The following is a 19,148-nucleotide window of genomic DNA, read 5'->3' on the forward strand; positions in this document are numbered from 1 at the left end:
TCTGGCGGTGTAAAGGATGATTTCAATGTTTTTCAGTGTACCAGACCCCAAAATAATATATTTTATATGAACGAACCATTAACAAAAATTAACAAATTTTCTACCATACACTGCCAAACACTTTGTAAACAAAGAGGGAGGTCTTTCAGTTTTTGTTAGATAATTGCACCCCATTAGCTGATCCGTGCCCACCAATAAAACAATGGCCAAATACTTCTGATCTCCCTTCCCAGCAGGAATATGCATAGGTTTCTGGGAATGGGCTACCCCCTATCCCTACAGGCTACTTATAGGGGGATCAGTATCTGACAGTTCGGTCTCCATGCTGTGACGATCACACCTCCAGTGTCCAATTTAGCAGGACCAGGCAGATGGACAAACGTGATCTGCGTCTGCAGCTGCAAGTGACTGTTGTCTCTGGAGCCCCAAGGTGTGACTTTATGATGGCTCCCGTCTCAGCAGAGGTGCTAAAGGTGACACGTTGCTAATAGCGGGAGATAGAGATCCAAAGTTCTCACACACACCATAATGAGCACAGCAGGGTCCTGACTGCATGTGTGTGTGTGTGTGTGTGTGTGTGTGTGTGTGTGTGTGTGTGTGTGTGTGTGTGTGTGTGTGTGTGTGTGTGTGTGTGTGTGTGTGTCTCTCTCCCTCTCAAGATTCAAGGTCTTTATTGGGATGAAAAGCTCTCTCATTCTCTCCATAAAACCGATAAAGGTTGTTGCCAATATGACTATAGAATTTTTTGAGAAGGATTGTTGAACGGAAAAATTTAATAATAGGACGATTCAAAACTGTTGAGACCAACATTTATACATTCATCCATATTCCTTAAGATGCTTTCATAATACAAACAACTCTCCATGCAGTGTTTCAGTTGATTATAAATTCTGTCGTTCTGGAATATGACAACAGCAAGCGAGTAGGTTGCAAAATTATAAACATACATAAATCTTCATGTCATAAACTATGTTTTAAAACTATGCATGGTTTTGGTGATGCTTTCAATATCATCAGTAACCGGGATGTCAATGCATTCATTTTTTGGCTAATTCAAACTTTTCATAAGACATTTATTCCATTGAAATACTGTCAGTATAAACATCTAAACGACATTGACTTTAAAATAGGAATTTTGTTTGCATGGTCTTGTTGTGTTGTTTATTGGGTTTAGTTAACTGAATGCAAAAGTGTGTATTTATTGAGGAGATAAAGTGGATAGAATCTCTTGCTCCGATGGCTCTATTGGCATGCTGTTTGACTCCCAGCTGAAAGCTTCTTCGTCTTGTCCAATGTCCTATGTCATCGACACACATCTGTCACATGTTATAGGCATTCATATTTTCACATAAGATGCATGAGTCTGTTACTCAAAGTCACAGCCGAGCAACTCCATTCGCATGGTGATGGAGCTCTTCCAGCTCGTGGGAATGACCCGGATGAACCGGGAGAAGATGGGCGGGTAGATGTAGTTCCTCACAGGGCCATTGTTATCCGTGTTCCCGATGAACCTCTGCACCCAGAGGAAAGGAAGGATAAAGAAAGGAAAAGTTTAGGATCGCAATGTTCTAGACCTTCAATCAGAATCACAAATAATCACAGAAAATATTGGTGTGTGTGCCTTAACAACACTGCTATAAAGCTGTTAAAAAAAAAACTGCATTTCCAATATAACTTACCCTCGATGTGTATTCCTCGTCGTCTGTGTATTGCGTCCAGCGTACGCCGTCCTCGCTGTATTCCAGGGTAAAGGAGACGACATACATCTCTTTGCCCATAGATTTTGCTCCCTGCGTGATGATGCCTGTGATCTTCTTGACCTCGGTCAATTCTATCTGAAGCCACTGGTTCATGTCCGCATTCTGGAGCCAAAAATACATGAAAGAAGTATTATTACTAGGGGTGTGTAGCTCTCCTTTATAAGACGATCCGATACGTATCTAGATACATGCATTACGAAACTATTCAGTGACTATACATTTTAATATGAAACGATTCGATGTGATTTCAAAAGTTCGAACGATCCGGTGCGATTTGATGAGATATGATTCAATCGAGCGATCTGATTGACTTAAAAAAGATAATTTATTTCGAGTGATCTGATTGGTCGTAAAAAAATATTTACGACCAAAAATATCAAATATCAATATATTTGGTATCATCGTACCAAAGCTTGCCAGGCATTGACCGTTCCCTGTAAGTTGAGGCGAGCGAGAGATGGGTTCCAGGGACCACCAAACCAGCTGGTGGCCCTGGAGCTGGCCGTGATCTGATGGTCCTTGATCAGTCCGCCCTCCATACCCAGAGGCACAGAGCAACCTGCAACGGGGGCTGTTAGTCAAAACTCAGAAGTATTGCTCTTCTGAGACACTCTATTCCACTCTCCATCACAAAGCTGCATCAAAGGCATACATCAACAATTATATTTATACGATTTAAGTGATGTATTTATATACATCATTACATTTGTTTACATACAGACATTTGTGTTGATATCTTCTCACCATCAAGCTCACAACCGTACATCTCCATGCGGACCGTGGCTCGTTTATACCAGTGGTTTGGGTGGAATCTAACGTAGCGTCCAATCAAAGGAGGGAACAGTATTTGCTTTTCCACACCATTAGCATCATTGTTTCCAGGGAAATTCTTCAAAATAGATAGACAAGAGAAAATTAGAGGGACAGACAGAGAAACAGTGAGCAAGAGACAGACAAAAGTTAATATTAAAGATAAAGATTAAGTTTTAGTCCTAAATACTTTTAGTACTAAATAGAATAATCCTTGGGTAACATTCTATATCATGCTGCATCTTTGTAAATAAAGAGAAAAATCAAGTTTAAAAATCACAAACATAATCAAAACTCAGGGACAGCAAGGCTATCAATGTTTCTGATTTGTGCAGTTGTTACGGCCCTGGCCGTGCCAAGCAGATGCTTTGCTCTGTCTCCCGCTCTTGGTGTTCTATTGGCTCTACACCTGATGGATATGCACACCTGCCATCCATCTACGGTCATCGGCCCTGCCATGTTTGAACCCTGGTTCTTCACCCACTCAACGCCAGATCGTTGTTTCAACCTCTGTGGTATTTGACCATTCTGGGCTTTAGTGAATGTCCTATTTCTTTTTTCGTTTGTTTCGGGTTCAATGTTGTTTTTCCCTACAGTTCTCATCCTCTAATAAGCCTGTTTTTTTCGTATTCAACTTCGAGTGTCTACGTATGTGCTTGGGATTTCCCCCATTTTATCATAAAAGCAGTGATTTCTGATGAGTGACAGAGAGAAACAAGCATCATCTTTATTCTGCATTGTTTCTGTAGTTTAATTGAATGGCTTAGTTTCTCATCATAATCTTTTATATAATCGAGCAAATGTTCATGGAATATTTTGGCTCAGTGTTTAAAGTGTTTGTCATGGTGTTAATAATTCAAACTGCAAAGAGGTTTGGAGAGGTAAGTGTAATGAAGTAACATCTTCAGGTTAAACCTCCATCCCAATACGTTAAAACCTATTCTGATCTTTACTGGTTTGAACCCCTGCTGCAGCGCTGTGGTGTCTGAGAAACAGCGATACACTACTGAGGGCATTCAAGTTGCTGCACTGACCTTTCTAAATGATGGGCTGTCACCCTTGAAGAAGATCCAGCTTCTGCGGTCTGTGCTGTAGGAGATGGTGTAGTTGACCACGTACTGGGAATGAAACATCTGTTTGGCTCCCTGGGTGGCCACCTGGCTTATCACCACTGGCCGCAGGAAATCCACCTGCATCAAAGGGTTAATGAGTCAGATCCTCTCTGTGGCATCACGTACCTTGCGAGCATGGTACTGTTTATTGTAGTAGTAGCATTGAATGGCACACACTGCTTTTAAATTGCAATTGTTTGAATGTGTTGCTCCTTTGAATGTGCAAAGCAGCCTGCAGCTCGCGCAGTCTTACCAGCCACTGGCCGCTCTAAAGCCGCTTTTTCACCGAGCAGCCGGCCGCTCTGATGCCGCGTTTGCACCGAGCGGTGCGGTTGGTTGCGGTACGATTAGGTGCAGCTCAGAGCGGGAAGCTTGTTTACTGCTCGCGTTTCCATCGCTGACAGTACCCTTAAGGTAGTGCGGGTTTAAGCCAATAGAGTGGCGAAGTCACGCCCCTTCCGGTAGAGCTCATGGGACCTATTGGCGCGTTTCCACTGCAGGGTGCGGAACGGATCGGATCGCAAAGGTGCGGGTCGGGTCGCGTTTCCACCGCCAAAAGTGGGCGTGACCCGGACTTTGCCGTACCCGTTCCGGCCCCGTTCTCGGGACTCCTCCGTTGGGGTACCGCAAACGAGACGAGACGCCTGAAAGGGTCCCGTGAAATTCTAGCTACACCCCCCCTCCGTTGATTGGTCGACAGAATCGTCACTTCCGGGTGGCGCGGGGATAAAAACAAACGAACAGTAGCCTCGAGGTATTATTCTTTACAATTAACTTGTCGCGTAAAACGCTTGCTTGGGCGAACAAGGAGGTGGAGACGTTCGTCTGCATTCTTGGGGAGGAAGACGTTTTTTACGATGTTTACGTAGCTGCCGCGGCGATCGACATCCGGCCTACCACCAAGGGTACTGTCGGCAGTGGAAACGCGACCTCGGAACTGAGCTGGGCTATACCGCCCCCTCCCTACCGCACCTTTGCGATCTGATCCGTTCCGCACCCTGCAGTGGAAACGCGGCATATGAGATCGAAAAATATGAATGGGTGTCAATGGAGAGAAAATAATTATTTTCTGGTCCCAGTCTTTATATGCCCTGGATTACACATATGTTGTTTGTGGATTTAAATGATAATTTTTCATGCAAAGAAAACTAAAAATTTTCGTGAAGAAGTTTGATAATTTTAGGTTTTATGTGAGGCCGCTTTGTGAACTACAGCTCTTCGGCGATCTCTGCTCCACGTACTTCACCACTTTTTTTCAAGGCGAGGATAAAAGCATAGAAAGAGGTGAAAACCACTATAAGTTGGGGCATGTGGAGAGTTTTAGTTATGTGCCATCTCTATGTGCCATCTCTGTGCCGAGTTCCAAGTGCGGGTGTGGCGACGTATATCATATGCGTCGAGAGCAGCGAAGAGCTGTAGTTCACAAAGCGGCCTCACATAAAACCTAAAATCATCAAACTTCTTCACGAAAATCTTTAGTTTTCTTTGCATGAAAAATTATCATTTAGATCCACAAACATCATGTGTAATCCAGGGCATATAAAGACTGGGACCAGAAAATAATTATTTTCTCTCCATTGACACCCATTCATATTTTTCGATCTCATAGGTCCCATGAGCTATACCGGAAGGGGCGTGACCTCGCCACTCTATAGCAGCCCATGGCGATAGCCGCAGCAGAAAGGTAAGCATTGTGATATCATAGCCGCGAGACACAGTGTAGCCTGCTAATAAATTAAATGAAAAAGAAGAGCGCGATACATTTAACAAAGAGCAACAATGAAGGACATTCAAATTTTGTGCGATATATTCTTCAATAAACAAAGCTTTCGCCATTGTCCAGAAATACCTCACGGGTACTGTGTTAGTTAGTTTGTTTTTATCCCCCTGTCGCAGCCCATGGCGATAGCCGCAGCAGAAAGGTAAGCATTGTGATATCATAGCCGCGAGACACAGTGTAGCCTGCTAATAAATTAAATGAAAAAGAAGAACGCGACACATTTAACAAAGAGCAACAATGAAGGACGTTCAAATTTTGTGCGACATATTCTTTCGCCATTGTCCAGAAAAAACTCACGGGTTCTGTGTTAGTTTGTTTGTTTTTATCCCCCTGTCGCACCGATGTGACGATTCTGTCGACCAATCAACGGGCGGCGTGTGTAGCTCCACCTTTTACGGCACCCTTTTCGGCACCGCTGGGTACCCAAACGGAGGAATACTGGAAATAGGAGCGGCTCAGCACGTTTAATGCCGGACCCTGCCCAACTTTTGGTGGCGGAGAAGCCAACTGTGCCGCACCAAACCGCACCACACCGCTTGATGGAAATGTTACAAGACAACGGCATGATCAAGATAGCGTCGACACACTCTCCCAGGTAAGACGTTATGTCTATTGACCACACTTTTTTGCTAAACTTTATTTTTTCTTTAATCTTACCCACCTCAATGAACATCCCGAAATGTCTTTTGCGATATTGACATCCTCCCCTCTCCGACTGTTTTAACGGGCCCGCACTCTGCCAGGTAAGACGTTCTGTATATAGACTAGCGGCCCCTCCGTCGACACACTCTGCCAGGTAGGACGTTCTGTACATAGACTACTCTTTATTGTTAAATGTTATATTAGTATCCTCCTTCAGCCTCCCGCAACGTCTTTACACTTTGTTGCTAAAATGTAGATTATTTCCCTCCTTGAGCCTCTTGAAATGTCTTAAGATATTGATATCCCCCCTCCCCCCTGCCGACAGTTTTATTTGTTTTATTTTTATAATGTTTTGTGTCTACGCTATGTGTGACTGAAGGCTACAGCTGCCTCTCTGGGCCAGGACACTTGGAAAGGAGATTTTTTATCTCAATTCTGTATTTTTCTGGTTAAAAGTAATCATAAAACAACATCTTAAACTCTTACGTCAGGTAACGTGATGTACAATCCGCAATCTTGCCCTCACACCCCCGCCCCCGCCCTCTCCCTCTCCCCCACACAAGCCTTAAGTTAGGGCGGTTGCTACAAACAAAAGTTTCAGTTTCAGAAGAAGCTGTTTGTCATTAATATTTTCAACTATCCAATAGCAGTTGCCATTCATTTTAAAGGGGACATATTATACCACCAGGTGTGAGTGTGATGACCAACGTTTGCTTTAGTCCACTAGGTAGGCTAGTAGACTGATCTGTCAAGCACACATCCAGGTGAACACGCCCACTAGTGATGTCAGAAGAGGCAGATTTTCAAAACGGCCTTTACGGGCTAATCACACTCACACCTGGTGGTATAATATGTCCCCTTTAAAAAGGTCAATGCACTTGGAGCCCTGAATAACAGTAAAAGCTATTGAATAATTGATTTGCATGCAGTTTACTACGCTTTCCAATGAACAATTATCCCTGTAACCCATAAAATGCTCACACTATAATATAAGGAGAAAATGTATATGCTTGCTTCATTCCGTAAGGACGAAATTATTATCCTTGCTTCATTATGTAATAGGTGAACCAAAATGTTATACATTATAACATTATAGACCAAATGTTATCATAGTATGCGCTCACCAATTTCTTACATTATCGACCAGGGTTTCGACATTATAGCTATATGGGTTTATTTACAACTAGAGGTTGAGTGTGCAACGCGCGTGCGGAAACTCTAGTTATATATAAATATACATTATATATAATTTATGTAATTTGTCCAGAGATTATTTAAATTGCGTTTGTTTTTTAAACGCTTTTTCATTCAGTGAAGGTACTATTATTTTGAGGTCTTAGCTCAAAGTTAAGTTCAAGCCTCGTTGGGCTGCTCTCGCGTGAGTACGACTCTGAAGCAAGAAGCAAGCAAGGACATCGTATAAGTGCCTTTATGCTGCTGGGATTCTCCAGTATTAACATGAATTTTTTATAAAAAGACACACACACACACACACACACACACACACACACACACACACACACACACACCTGAATCCAACTGTTGTCCTCATCTGTACTCCAAGCGTTGTATTTACCCTGCTTATTCAGACGGGCCAAATGTGGCTCCCAGTACCCTTTAAAAGAGAACAGAAATTGGTTTTGGTGATAATGACTGCTACGTATACTACTCTCAGTCGCATGTGTGGTTGTGTGTCAAGCTATGACACAATACCTCTAACGTGGTTGGATGTGATCTGGCTGTCTTTCACACTCCCGGACTCGAGACCCAGAGGATTGGAACATTCTGGGGGACACAGACACAAATAATTGTACCATATATAAAATAATGTGTGAAAGGACAAGACAGGTCTGGGTCATCATCGATTGTGACAACAACACCAATATAATTCACAATATATTTTGTGAATTAGTGAATCCCAATGTCTTCACAAAGATGTAACTGCTATATATTTTTTTTTCTTTAAATCTGTGGCAGGCTTAATGCAAAATGCTCTTTGGCTGAAACTGCACTAGAAAGCGATTATGACAAATTATATTGGAACCAGATGTATTTGTGAATTGGGGAGAGATTGTTACGATGGTTTGATCCCCCAGACAGATACTGTTGGCGACCGGCTCACACCATTGTCAAGGACCAGGAACAGGGTCTGCATTCCCTTCTGTTGGATGGCGCCCACCTCTGTATCCAGCTGCCACAGACCAGGCTTGGATGGCCACATCTCTAGAGTTGCAAAGCCGCCTGGGAAAGAGCATGGCACTGTGAGAGACTGAGCCCATGGAATGACAGAAATGGCTCAGCATAATGACAAAAATTACAACAAGTTATCGGTGTGGCCTGTGTTTCATAAACATATGCATTGCATGTTTTCTCTTGGCTTTCTATACCCCTATCACCTTCACAATATTTGTTGACACCACTGATTGATCAACATTGCACCATTAAGTAGAGCATGAGCAGTGACTACTGACCAGGCAGCAGTGGGTACACAGCCTGCCGGTAGCTGTTGGTGTTCATTTGGGTGAAGGTCTGTCCGTGGAAGTGGACAGTGTGAACGTCCTTGGGAGAACCCATGTTGATCAGGTGCCAGCATGCCAGCTGCTTGGTGTAAAGCCTTAGTCCCTTCAGGCTGAATATAATGCCGTTGATGGCTGTGGGTCACAACGTTGAAAGCTCTCATGAATATGGTAATGATGTGTATCCTTACCAGGATGTTCTTCCTAGGTTGAGGAAGAACAATCAAACAGATTGTACTGGGTACAAGGTACTAGCATTCATAATCTGAGTCAAACATGGCCTCTTACAATGAAACCGAAGCTTCTCTTTGAGGTTGGGATCCAATGTTCTTCCACCTACTCGACTCTTCCTCCTCCTCCTCATCTCAGAATTCTTCTCATAGTACCAGCTCTGAGACTCATCAAAGGTCATGAACAGGAGCACAAACTCCCTCACATCGACCAGCTTGGTGTTCAGGGTATCTTTCCGACAGACCAGCAGAGGCCCAATTAAACCAGAGTGGAGATCTCTTTCCTAGAAGAAACCATATCGTCCATCATATTACTATTTTCAAGGTTGCATTGGCCATATAATGGAGTAATACATTGGAAGCTGTGTGTTGCCTCAGCGATTATATTTGTCATGGAATATATTTAGAATACTGCACAAGAACTGACCAAGGATATTCAATTACACTTACAGGATTGACACCCGAGTAGTATGCCCAGGTACGGCAGGAGGACTCGCCTGGCATTGGACCCGCCATCTCGCGTACCTCCCACAAGTATGTGAAGGTGGTGTTGGGCTGAACCTCATTGTCAAACTTATACCAGTATTTGGAATCGTCCTCATAGGACAACCCCTCAGTTAGCTTGGTATAGGTTACTCCATTTGGGTGCATTGAGTATGGACGGCTGGCCCTGTTCCTGAACACTACCTACAAGCAAGGGGTTATGTGAAATGTGGAAATAGAGGCAATATTACAATGTCATTGATTGATTTGGAAAACAGTTTACCCACGTCTTGTACAATTTAGGCCTGTCATCTCCGAAAACTTAGGGCTCAAAACATATGGAAATCCTAGAATATGTGATCACCAAAGATCATTTCTATGTGTTATAAATGAGTGGCGAAGTCACGCCCCTTCCGGTAGAGCCCATGGGACCTATGAGATAGAAAAATATGAATGCGTTTCAATGGAGAGGAAGTAAATCCACAAATATATATATATATTTGTGGATTTAAATTATCATTTAAATCCACAAAAAACATGTGTAATCCGGGGCATATAAAGACTGGGACCAGAAAATAATTACTTTCTCTCCATTGAAATTCATTCAAATTTTTCGATCTCATAGGTCCCATGAGCCCTACCGGAAGGGGCGTGACCTCGCCACTCTATTGTTTAAGGTTTGGACTTGAATAGTGGCAGGCGGGGGCTGCTAGTCTTACCATAATGCTCTGTCCAACCTCTGCCTTGATAAGGGGCCCAAGGATGCCCAAGTGCTCCTCCATCTCCCCACGAAGGATTGGGGTAGTGAAGGTACTGTCCAGGTACTCCCGGAACACCACCTTGGTGAACTTGGTCTCCCGCCTTGTTTGGAGTGTCTTTTCTGGCCTCCTACGAATACAACAGAATCAATATTTTGGTCTCTTTAAAGTCACAATTTGTAAGAAAGAACCCTACCAAGTTAGTTGACGTGAGACGTTAAGAATACTCAATAGCAGTGTTGTGTTTGCTCTCACTGGCAGTGTAACTGTCCCGCAGACTATCATAGATCAGCGGCCTGGGTGGCATTACTGGGAGTTATTTTTACCAGTTCTTGTTAACAAAGTTATTTTTGTTAACAAGAAATTATTATTGAAATCACTTTATTGAAATCACTATAGAATAGCATTGACTACAGATATGTCGGGTTATTTGTAGCTACGAGCTAGGTGAATGTTACACATTGCAACTTTAAAACATCTGTGCATAATGTTTGTCCTTCTGTCAATGAAATGACGATGTACTTACCTCTGTCCATAACCAGCATAGTCCCACTCCACCTCCTCAGCAGATATGAAATAAGTCCTCACATTCTTGCCCACAGTTTTAAGGTAGTACTTGGTGACTTCATCCAGAGTGAAACTCATCATGTCGTCTTTGCTGCCATATGGGTCTTTATAGGATACATATTCATACTCGTCTTGCTTGGAATCATCACGAAGGTCAATAAGATTGTCTCGATTGTCACTGGGAACATACAGCTCATAGTCGCTCCAGTCCGGCCGGGGAACACCGATGACCACCGGTATGTTGATCAGGTCCTCTGTGCTAGAGACGGGCTGTATCTGCGGCCCATTGGGTCGCATCCCGCGGGGGGACATTCCTGGGTTGAATCCCGGAGGAGAGACCGGCGGGCCACTCCTGGGCTGGGGCTTGAATTCCTTCCTCTTCTTAGTTTTCATGCTCCGGCCTTTCTGTGGTAGTTGGCGGAGGTTCACCTTCTTCGTCTTAGGCTTCTTTATTGGGGTAGAGGTCGTCTGAGCTTCAGGAAGAGGGGCATCGTAACCGTGATACTTGACATGTTCATAAGGGATCATCAAAGGAACAGTTTGGTGTGTCCCATCATAGGTCCAGTTGTGTCCCTGTGGGTCTAAGCGGCTGGTTCTGATGGCATTTGAACTGTGGTTTTGAAGGTAGATTACGATTTCCTCAGAGCTTACTGAGTCGCTCAGATCCACATCGCTGGTTTCTGGAAACTGGTTACTGTTTTGTGCGGGGGAGCCAGAGATTAAATTCTCATTGAGGAAACTTTTTAATGAATTGAACTGGTCAAGGAAGGCATCCCAACTTTTGCTTTGGTTAGAGCTCATTTGCTCTGCTGAATGATATATTGATGTACTTATTTTGTCATTATGTGAGGTCAAAGTTTTAGTCACGTTATTTGAATCATTTTCAAAATTTAAACCGTCATCAATGGAATTTTCTGGAATTGTTTCATTTCCAAAGGAATATCTTTGATTTCTGTTCTCTGTCTTGGTCACTGTGTGCATCGAGTCGTTTGTCTTGGTCATATTCATGGTATCCTCCACCTTGATCTCAACCATGCTTTTGGTTGGTTTATGCATTTTCTTTTTGGAAAAAAATGCATAACCAATGGCCTCCTCAATAACATTAGACAAAATATCCTTTGTTAACTGTGTCAGTTTATAAAATGTATCTGTGTCATTGATAGAAGATGCATTGATCTCTGGCAAGACTGTAGCATTTATCCCATCTCCAAAAGGCTTGGTCATATTCATGACCAAGCGATCCACCTTTCTTCTGGTATGATTATGCATTTCCTCACTGATGGCCTCCTCACTAACGTTGGACAATATATCCTTTGTTAACTGTGTCACATTATAAAATGTATCTGTGTCATTGATAAAAGATGCATTGATCTCTGGCAAGACTGTAGCATTTATGCCATCTCCAAAAGGCCCCTGCTGGCCGCCTCGCTCTATCTCAGACTCCCCAATCAAGGCAGACCCTGTCTGGTCCTCTATATCCAGCCGAACCATTTCATTAGTACCATTGGAAGTGGGACCTTGAGGAGGTACGACATAAGAAAACACTTCAAGTATGTTCTCTGTCTGAATGATGCGTTCAGAGGTCTTGTTTCCCATGGTCTGAGTTGAATTAATTCCCTCAGCTTTAAAAGTGTAACTCACATTTGTTTTTGAGGTCATGCTAATATTGGTAGCCCCAGATATCAAAGGTATAGTGGTATTATTAAGTATTGCATGTGCTGTCTCAGGAATAAAAGTGCTGTTTATGGGCAAAAGGTTTGTAGGCATACTGTGGTTGGTGGATATGTTGTCTTTGCTTCGTGAGACATTAGTGTCGATACTTGCGCTGCTGTTCTTCATCCATGTGGCAGTTTCACTCTTGCTTTGGTTTAGAATATAAGTGGTTAGGTTTGTTTTGTATATCTCTTGCTGAGCTGACAATGTCTCATTTTGACTCATTGGAATTGAGTCTGGCTCTTTCATGATGTTGCTTTTCTCCATATCCGTCTTTGTCGTGGTAGTTTGGATACCAGAAAAAGTTTTTGAATCTTGCTCTGGAACATCAACTGCATCAAAGTCAAGGAGGGAGAAGTCTATCTGCTCGACATCTGAATCGCTGCTTTGCTTCTTGAGAGATCTCAGGCCTAGTAAGCCTGCGTAATAGTCTGTGTAACTATCAACTACTGCTTCTTTCTTCTCTTCCATCTCTTGCTTCTTTTTTAATTCATCCTCCTTGTCGATTTCTGCCAAAGTGGCGGGTTTCCACACAGCAAACTCTTTGTTTGGCTCGTTGTAGTCAGTGTACTCGTATTCATAGTCGCGGTAACACTCCACATCTTGGAATCTCACTCGCATGCCCTTGGTTGACCCATGGGAGTTCAGAGTCGCGAGCAACCAGACCCCTGAATAATTCAGGAGACAGAGACACTTCATTTAGGACTATTCTAAAGCAATCAAAACATTGACATTGCACAAAATCATAGCGAGCCAAAACTGACCAATATTGTCCATGTTCATGAAGATAGTTTCCCCTGTCATTGGGTAGAGTCCAAGGATGTCTTCAGTGCGGTCATTGAGATTAAATGTGTGGCCATAGAAGGTAACAGACTGAATGTAGTCCTGTGCTCCAACACTTGACACATGCCAAGTTGCAATTTCCCCATTACAAAATCCCAAAAGTTGACCGCTCTCAAACACATAACCATTAATCGCTGCGAAGAGAAAAAAAGAAAGCTGTGTTTGTGTTTTCCAACCAAATTAGAATTTAACACAAAAAATTACGGATATACATGGACAATATAAAAGATAGAGATACTCACTGTGCATGACATTTGACTTATAAAAGCCTGGTTCTGCCTTGTTCACAGTTTCTCCCCCACATGTGCTTTGGATATTGTCATCTAGGTACCAGCTCTTGTTCTCATCAAACACCATGAACATGGCATGCTGCTCCTTGTCTGCTTTAAGCTTCGAACAACACAAAACCCATCTTATCAATACACGTCATTGCTTGTATGCCTCCTAGTTAGGTAAACCTAATCTCAAACAAACTATTGAAGTCAACAATATTATGTTAATCTGTGATCCAGCAGTCCTAAAAGCCAGCACTTTTAGGTTAACCATGAGAGCGAACTCACCTAGCTGAGTCAAAAGTGACGCTGTATTGTTCTTATATATAAGAACATTGCCCAAACAATATATATACATGATATAGTTTGGGCAAGTCAGTGGCTAGGTATTCAATTGCCCAACCCGATTTAGGAAAAGATTGAAACAATTTCACATTTACAACTTTTTAACAACCTTTTCACAGTTTTCTTCAGCTGGCTGAGTTTGTGTTTGCCAATAGCGTGCTTAAAGATCCCTGCCTCCATCGATGTGATTGGTTGATTCATGTGTGACCAAACATCTTGGTTTACATCTTTAAATGTTAATCAAAAGTCTGATTTGTGAGACTAGGGTTGTGTTACCTGTACATTCCTGACATTCAGAGACTGACTCTTGCAGATGAGGAGGGGTCCTATCAGCCCAGAGGCGATGTCCCGGGGTGTATCCACTGCACTGTGGTACAGGTAGGTCAGGCACCGTGCGTCTGTATCCAGGGGCTCATCTTCGTCCACCACTTTCCACTCATAATGGTGTGTCTGACCTGGCTGAACAGCATGGGTCTGATTGCCTTCAAATAAACCGAGAAGCTATTATTGTATTATGATTATGGGAACAGGCAGCCCACACCAATCCAATCAACTGGATGGTGTCTGCATAGAAAGCATATATCCATCATCCGCTATGATTCTTCTATTTTCCCATTCTATTCTTCTCTGGTCGGATATGAATTTGTTGATGTGCTTGTTTAGCTTATTGCCATATTATATGATCCATTTTGTTATTGTTGCGTTTGTTGTCGTCTTGTGAACAGTGTTCTGTTGCCAACCTCCTTCAGGATACGTCGCTCCCTCTTGTGACTTCTCGATGGTCAGCCCATGTGGGTAGATGCTGTAGGGTTTGGAAGCCATGTTCTTAAAGACCACCTGTGAAAGATCAATGGGAACATATAGTCAGTACACTTATCACTTCAGTCTGGAAGTAGGTAGTAAGTCTGACTCGTACCTTGATGACATCCCTGATCTGGGCCCTGATCACAGGGCCCAGTATGCCGACCTCTGCTTTTCTCTGCTTTTCCTCTGACCTCACGGTGAACGTTTCATCTGTGTACTGTGTATAGACAGCCTTTTTGTAAATCCCGCCTATTCTGTGGTTACCCTGGTCAAGGTAATTGACCTTGAAGTCCCTAAAATAAATAAAAATTAAGAATGTATATTAGTAATAATCAACACGGTTTGTATATTTTTGCGAGAAGCCAACTTTTGAAAGGGCATTAACTCGTCAATGTATGCTGGCATTTTGGGGGCGTAGTTCCACATGATCTCCTCAGCGGCGATGTAGTACGTCCACTCCTTGCTGTGGCGCTGCTGCTCGATGGTCAACCTACGTCGGTGAGCTTCGAAGCCCTTGCAAGTCCTCACATCCACAAAGCCATGCATGCCGGCTGCAATATGGACATTTTATTTGGTAATGTATATTGGCCTTACCATATATCAAAAAATGTACTTTACATGTGTGAATGTCCAGCTCCATAGCCACTGAATGAATGTGGTTTGAGTGAACATACCTTCCATGTGCTTGTTGGTCTGTGAGGACAGCAGCCAGCGGCCTGGGTGAACGGCCCTCATGCTGCCAGTGGTGGCCGAGCCGCTTACCAGCCCCACGGTGGACATCTTGTGGCCCCGGTGCTGCAGCACTTGGCCGTTCATGTGCACAGAGAACAACTCCTGCTCAGAGCTCATGCCCACCAGATGCAGACTCACGCTGCTGTGAGCACAGATGTCGACATCTGGAGAGGAATTGTATTGATTAATTTGGGTGCGTCCATGTTTGTCTGTCTGTATATGTGATAATAACTCAAATAAATAGTTTAAATACAGAAAATATGAAATATGTTTGCTAACTGACTAATTGACCTATGACTTATTTTGGAGGACAGGATGGAGGAGGACTGACCTGGTAGGGAGCCCGCGGCATATCCATTGATAGTGTGCATCACGTGGTTGCTTGAGGAGTGGCCTGCTGGGGTGAACCAGCTCTCTTTCTCGTCAAACACCCCGAACAGGAACACATACTCCTGTGGGAAATGCACTTGCTCGCCAAACTCATTTAGACTGCCTGGGATCAGAGAGAGACCGAGGTAGAGAGAGATAGTTGAGAGATATCTCCGACAGTGTATATGATCGATGCATCCTAACTAAGCTCCTCTCCATGCATTCTCATCTCACGACGGACAGGGTGCTTCAAGTGAGCATGATTGGAGAGAGGGCAGGACATCTGAGGAGTAATTTCTGTTTTAAGTAACATGGGTTAAGCTTGGAAAGGCAAGGGAGAGGGGGGAATTCTGATAGAGGGATATCTGTTTCCATGACTGGTTTTGGAAAAAAGTCCTTATTCTCCCTCTCTTTGTTGTTATTGTCCGTTTCATATTCTACCTGCTCCAGGGACTGTGAGGTGGCCTACACAGCTCAAAAGAAGCATAAGAGAACGGGAATTGCGTTGAAGTAGACTGGGATATTATTACAATTCTTGACCCTCTCTCATCTGCCACTCAAACACAGCCACACGGGTGTATTCAGTATTGTGTTGCGTGTCTGAGCAGTCATCACACAGGGAGAGGGTGTACCTGGCTTGCAGAGCAACAAGGTGCCGATGAGGCCACTGTTGTAGTCTTTCACCACGTTCAGGTGAGAGACATAGGTGTAGGTGAGGCAGGCGGGGTCGGCTTTCTGCGGAGCTACGGCGGAGGTGACCTCCCAGTAATACGTGTGCTCACCACCAGGGCGCACCACATCGTCCTCCTTCTCCTTCAGAGAGGTGTTGTCAAAATACGGAGCCCCTGCAAAAAACAGTTTACAGTCTCGTGGAAAGGAAAGGGAAACAAAAGTATTTTCTCTGAAGTGAATGACAAAAAATAAATAACACTTAATTTAAAAATAATTATGTATTTATATATCAGGCGAAATATCATGTTATAATGTTGGATTATTGATGCTGATGATGGTTTTCCTCTTATGCGTGCTGAAAAAAAAATCCTATGGTAATATGTGTGGGAGTCTTTGTTTGTGTTTATGCTGTAACCCTGCTTGTATCTTTTGATAGTCATTTGTTTGGATAATAAGGTTGAGACGTTCTGTCCTTTAATTTTTCTCCAATTCCTAAGGCTTGTTGCTTCAAGTATTAATTTAATTAATGAACTTGTTCCGGAAGAGCACTCTTCCGGTTTGGTTATTGTTTTCTGTGAGGGGGTCCCAGACTGATTCCCGTCATTCAACAAGACTTCCTGTTGGACTTCAATACTGTCCCCCGCTGAATCTGCTTGCTTCGGTTAATATTTCAAAACAAGCTAAACACAGCTGTTTGGGTATTACCTCATTTTGTTTGCTTAACATAATGAGTAACAACCAACCAGAACTCTGTGAATGTTCCCAATTGATTGTTCAATGTATTTGACATTCTTTGGGATAGTGTCTTCAGAACTTGGTTAACCACCACATTAAGTGTGGGCCAGGGTGTGTAAGTACACCCAGGGGTAACAACAAGCACCCACCCTCTGACTGTTTGCCGTAAGCGATTCCATGTGGGTGGAGGCTGTATTCCCGGTCCGCCATGTTCCTGAAGGTGACCACAATGGTCTCTCCCTCCTGAGCCCTCAGTGTTGGACCCAGCAGACCTGCGGAACATCGATTCACCCCGTCCATTATCCATTATTGTCATGTTTTCAGCTTCATCTGCTGGAGTCATTTGAATTCTCATCATGTCACAGACTTTCACAGTATTGAACAATACTTGGGTGGGTGAAAACAATATGGCAGTGATTAATATAATTAAAATTACTGTAGCTGTATAGGGTAAAATTAGTAAATAGTAGTAAATTGGGTAAGGGTAAAAGGATCTATTTAGAATATTGCAGACTGAATGAGATGAACAGGATTTACCTAGCCAGGTTGGATGAGTCTTGGGCTGCTTGAAGTCTCTCTCATACTCCCTAAAGACTACTTTCTTATAGGTGGAATCGTTCCTGGAGCAGGGTGGAAAAGTACAAAAAGTGAATCCACCCATTGCGCCCATCACCAGTCAAGCTTCATTCAATTACCAAACCAGTCACAGGGGAAGGAAGCTGAGGAAATGTTCCTTAAGCAACTTTGTAACTAGCTTATGGCAAAGCTGAATTTACAATGAGGATATTTTAAATATTATCCAATGATGATTGCATCGCATACTACAATGTTTTCAACTGATTAGAACAGCATGCACTGGCAGTCAAATACAACCGCTTCTCAAGCTATCCACAGACTCTGCAACATGACTACCCAAGAGGGCCAAATGCCATGCCAAAGTTAATAATTCACTAATTCACAAATGCCAAATGTCACGAAAGCCAACTTATTAGACAATACCTGTTCCTTATGCTGTTATCACATGAATAAAATTAGCACTACATAACAAACATGAATTAACAGAAGTAGAAATCAAGTGGATTAGAGGCATACCCACGAGAATCCTTGCCCAAGTAGTTCCAGTCAATCTCAACAGCAGCCACATAGTAATGTCTCTCCTTGGGGTTGTCCTGGTCTGCTGTGACATGTGGAAGAACAGCCAGAAGAACCAGGAAAGGCACAAAGCACTGGGGTCCAGCCCAGGAGCAAAGCCTCATATCTGGGGATTGGAATGGCAGATGATAACGCACAGTCTGCTCCTCAAGCCAGGAAACCGTATTCTGACACAACGCTCCGCACTCCACACGCTTTATCTGTTACTGACACACATACAGAACCACGAGCAAACATATAGACAAGATGACTCAGTGGGTCCCAGTGCAATGAACTGTGTCTAGATTTTTTTCAACCTGTTAGAATAGATGAAAACAATATGTGACTGGGCGTTCCCTTTCCACATCTATCTAAAAATCTGTCTCATTTTTGTTTTGCAGATCCTCGAACAATCATAAGACCTACATTGTATTTAAGTCAGATTGTTGTTTTTGTTTATTGTTTAACAAACTGTATGTTGGCTCCATTAACCTGGATAAATTATTTCTTACAGAAATAAAGCATGTTCTGCCCTACACAGCTTCAGGAGTAGGACTATTCATAAATATACATATGCATAAAGATATAGAGACATTGAATGATGCCATACTTTCAGTTTCTTTTATTTAAAAATGGTTAGAAAATTTGTAATAAAGTAAGTAATAAAGAAGAATAGGACTATTTGGCTAACATAGATCATGTCCTTATTTGTATTGAAAAACATGAATGTTGGTACACAAACAGATCGCTGTTTAAATATTATTATAGGTTTAATTATATAATTATATGGTCTATGTTGAGGTTAAATACGTTTTAAAAACATACCGGACCTGAATTTTATCCGTAATCTTTAATGCCGCTTGTTGTATTAGTT

General features: G+C 42.9%; 1 protein-coding gene across 3 annotated transcripts; it reads right to left on the reverse strand.

Moving 5' to 3' along the window:
* Positions 1-792: 792 nt before the first annotated feature.
* Positions 793-18,541, reverse strand: f5 (coagulation factor V). 3 transcript variants are annotated; one of them, XM_060040534.1, is made up of 26 exons: positions 18,236-18,518; positions 17,681-17,763; positions 17,293-17,415; positions 16,369-16,581; positions 15,699-15,860; positions 15,310-15,531; positions 15,021-15,186; positions 14,748-14,928; positions 14,572-14,668; positions 14,108-14,313; positions 13,457-13,604; positions 13,136-13,348; positions 11,614-13,039; positions 10,618-10,680; positions 10,053-10,221; positions 9,301-9,537; positions 8,909-9,134; positions 8,576-8,755; positions 8,229-8,345; positions 7,818-7,889; positions 7,634-7,719; positions 3,605-3,760; positions 2,505-2,649; positions 2,168-2,319; positions 1,680-1,862; positions 793-1,513 (listed from the first exon to the last, which is right to left on the reverse strand). In XM_060040534.1, exons 1-26 carry the CDS (start codon positions 18,397-18,399, stop codon positions 1,367-1,369), a joined length of 5,337 nt encoding a protein of 1,778 aa, XP_059896517.1. In that variant the 5' UTR covers positions 18,400-18,518; the 3' UTR covers positions 793-1,366. The 3 variants fall into 3 exon arrangements, with proteins under 3 accessions (XP_059896517.1, XP_059896516.1, XP_059896518.1); XM_060040533.1 differs by having other exon boundaries at positions 10,618-13,039; positions 18,236-18,520; XM_060040535.1 differs by lacking the exons at positions 793-1,513; positions 1,680-1,862; positions 2,168-2,319; ... (6 more) ...; positions 8,909-9,134; positions 9,301-9,537 and adding an exon at positions 9,578-9,765 and having other exon boundaries at positions 10,618-13,039; positions 18,236-18,541.
* Positions 18,542-19,148: the final 607 nt, after the last annotated feature.

Source organism: Gadus macrocephalus, chromosome 20 (genome assembly GCF_031168955.1).
Source record: "Gadus macrocephalus chromosome 20, ASM3116895v1".
In the NCBI taxonomy this organism is placed as follows: Eukaryota; Metazoa; Chordata; class Actinopteri; order Gadiformes; family Gadidae; genus Gadus; species Gadus macrocephalus.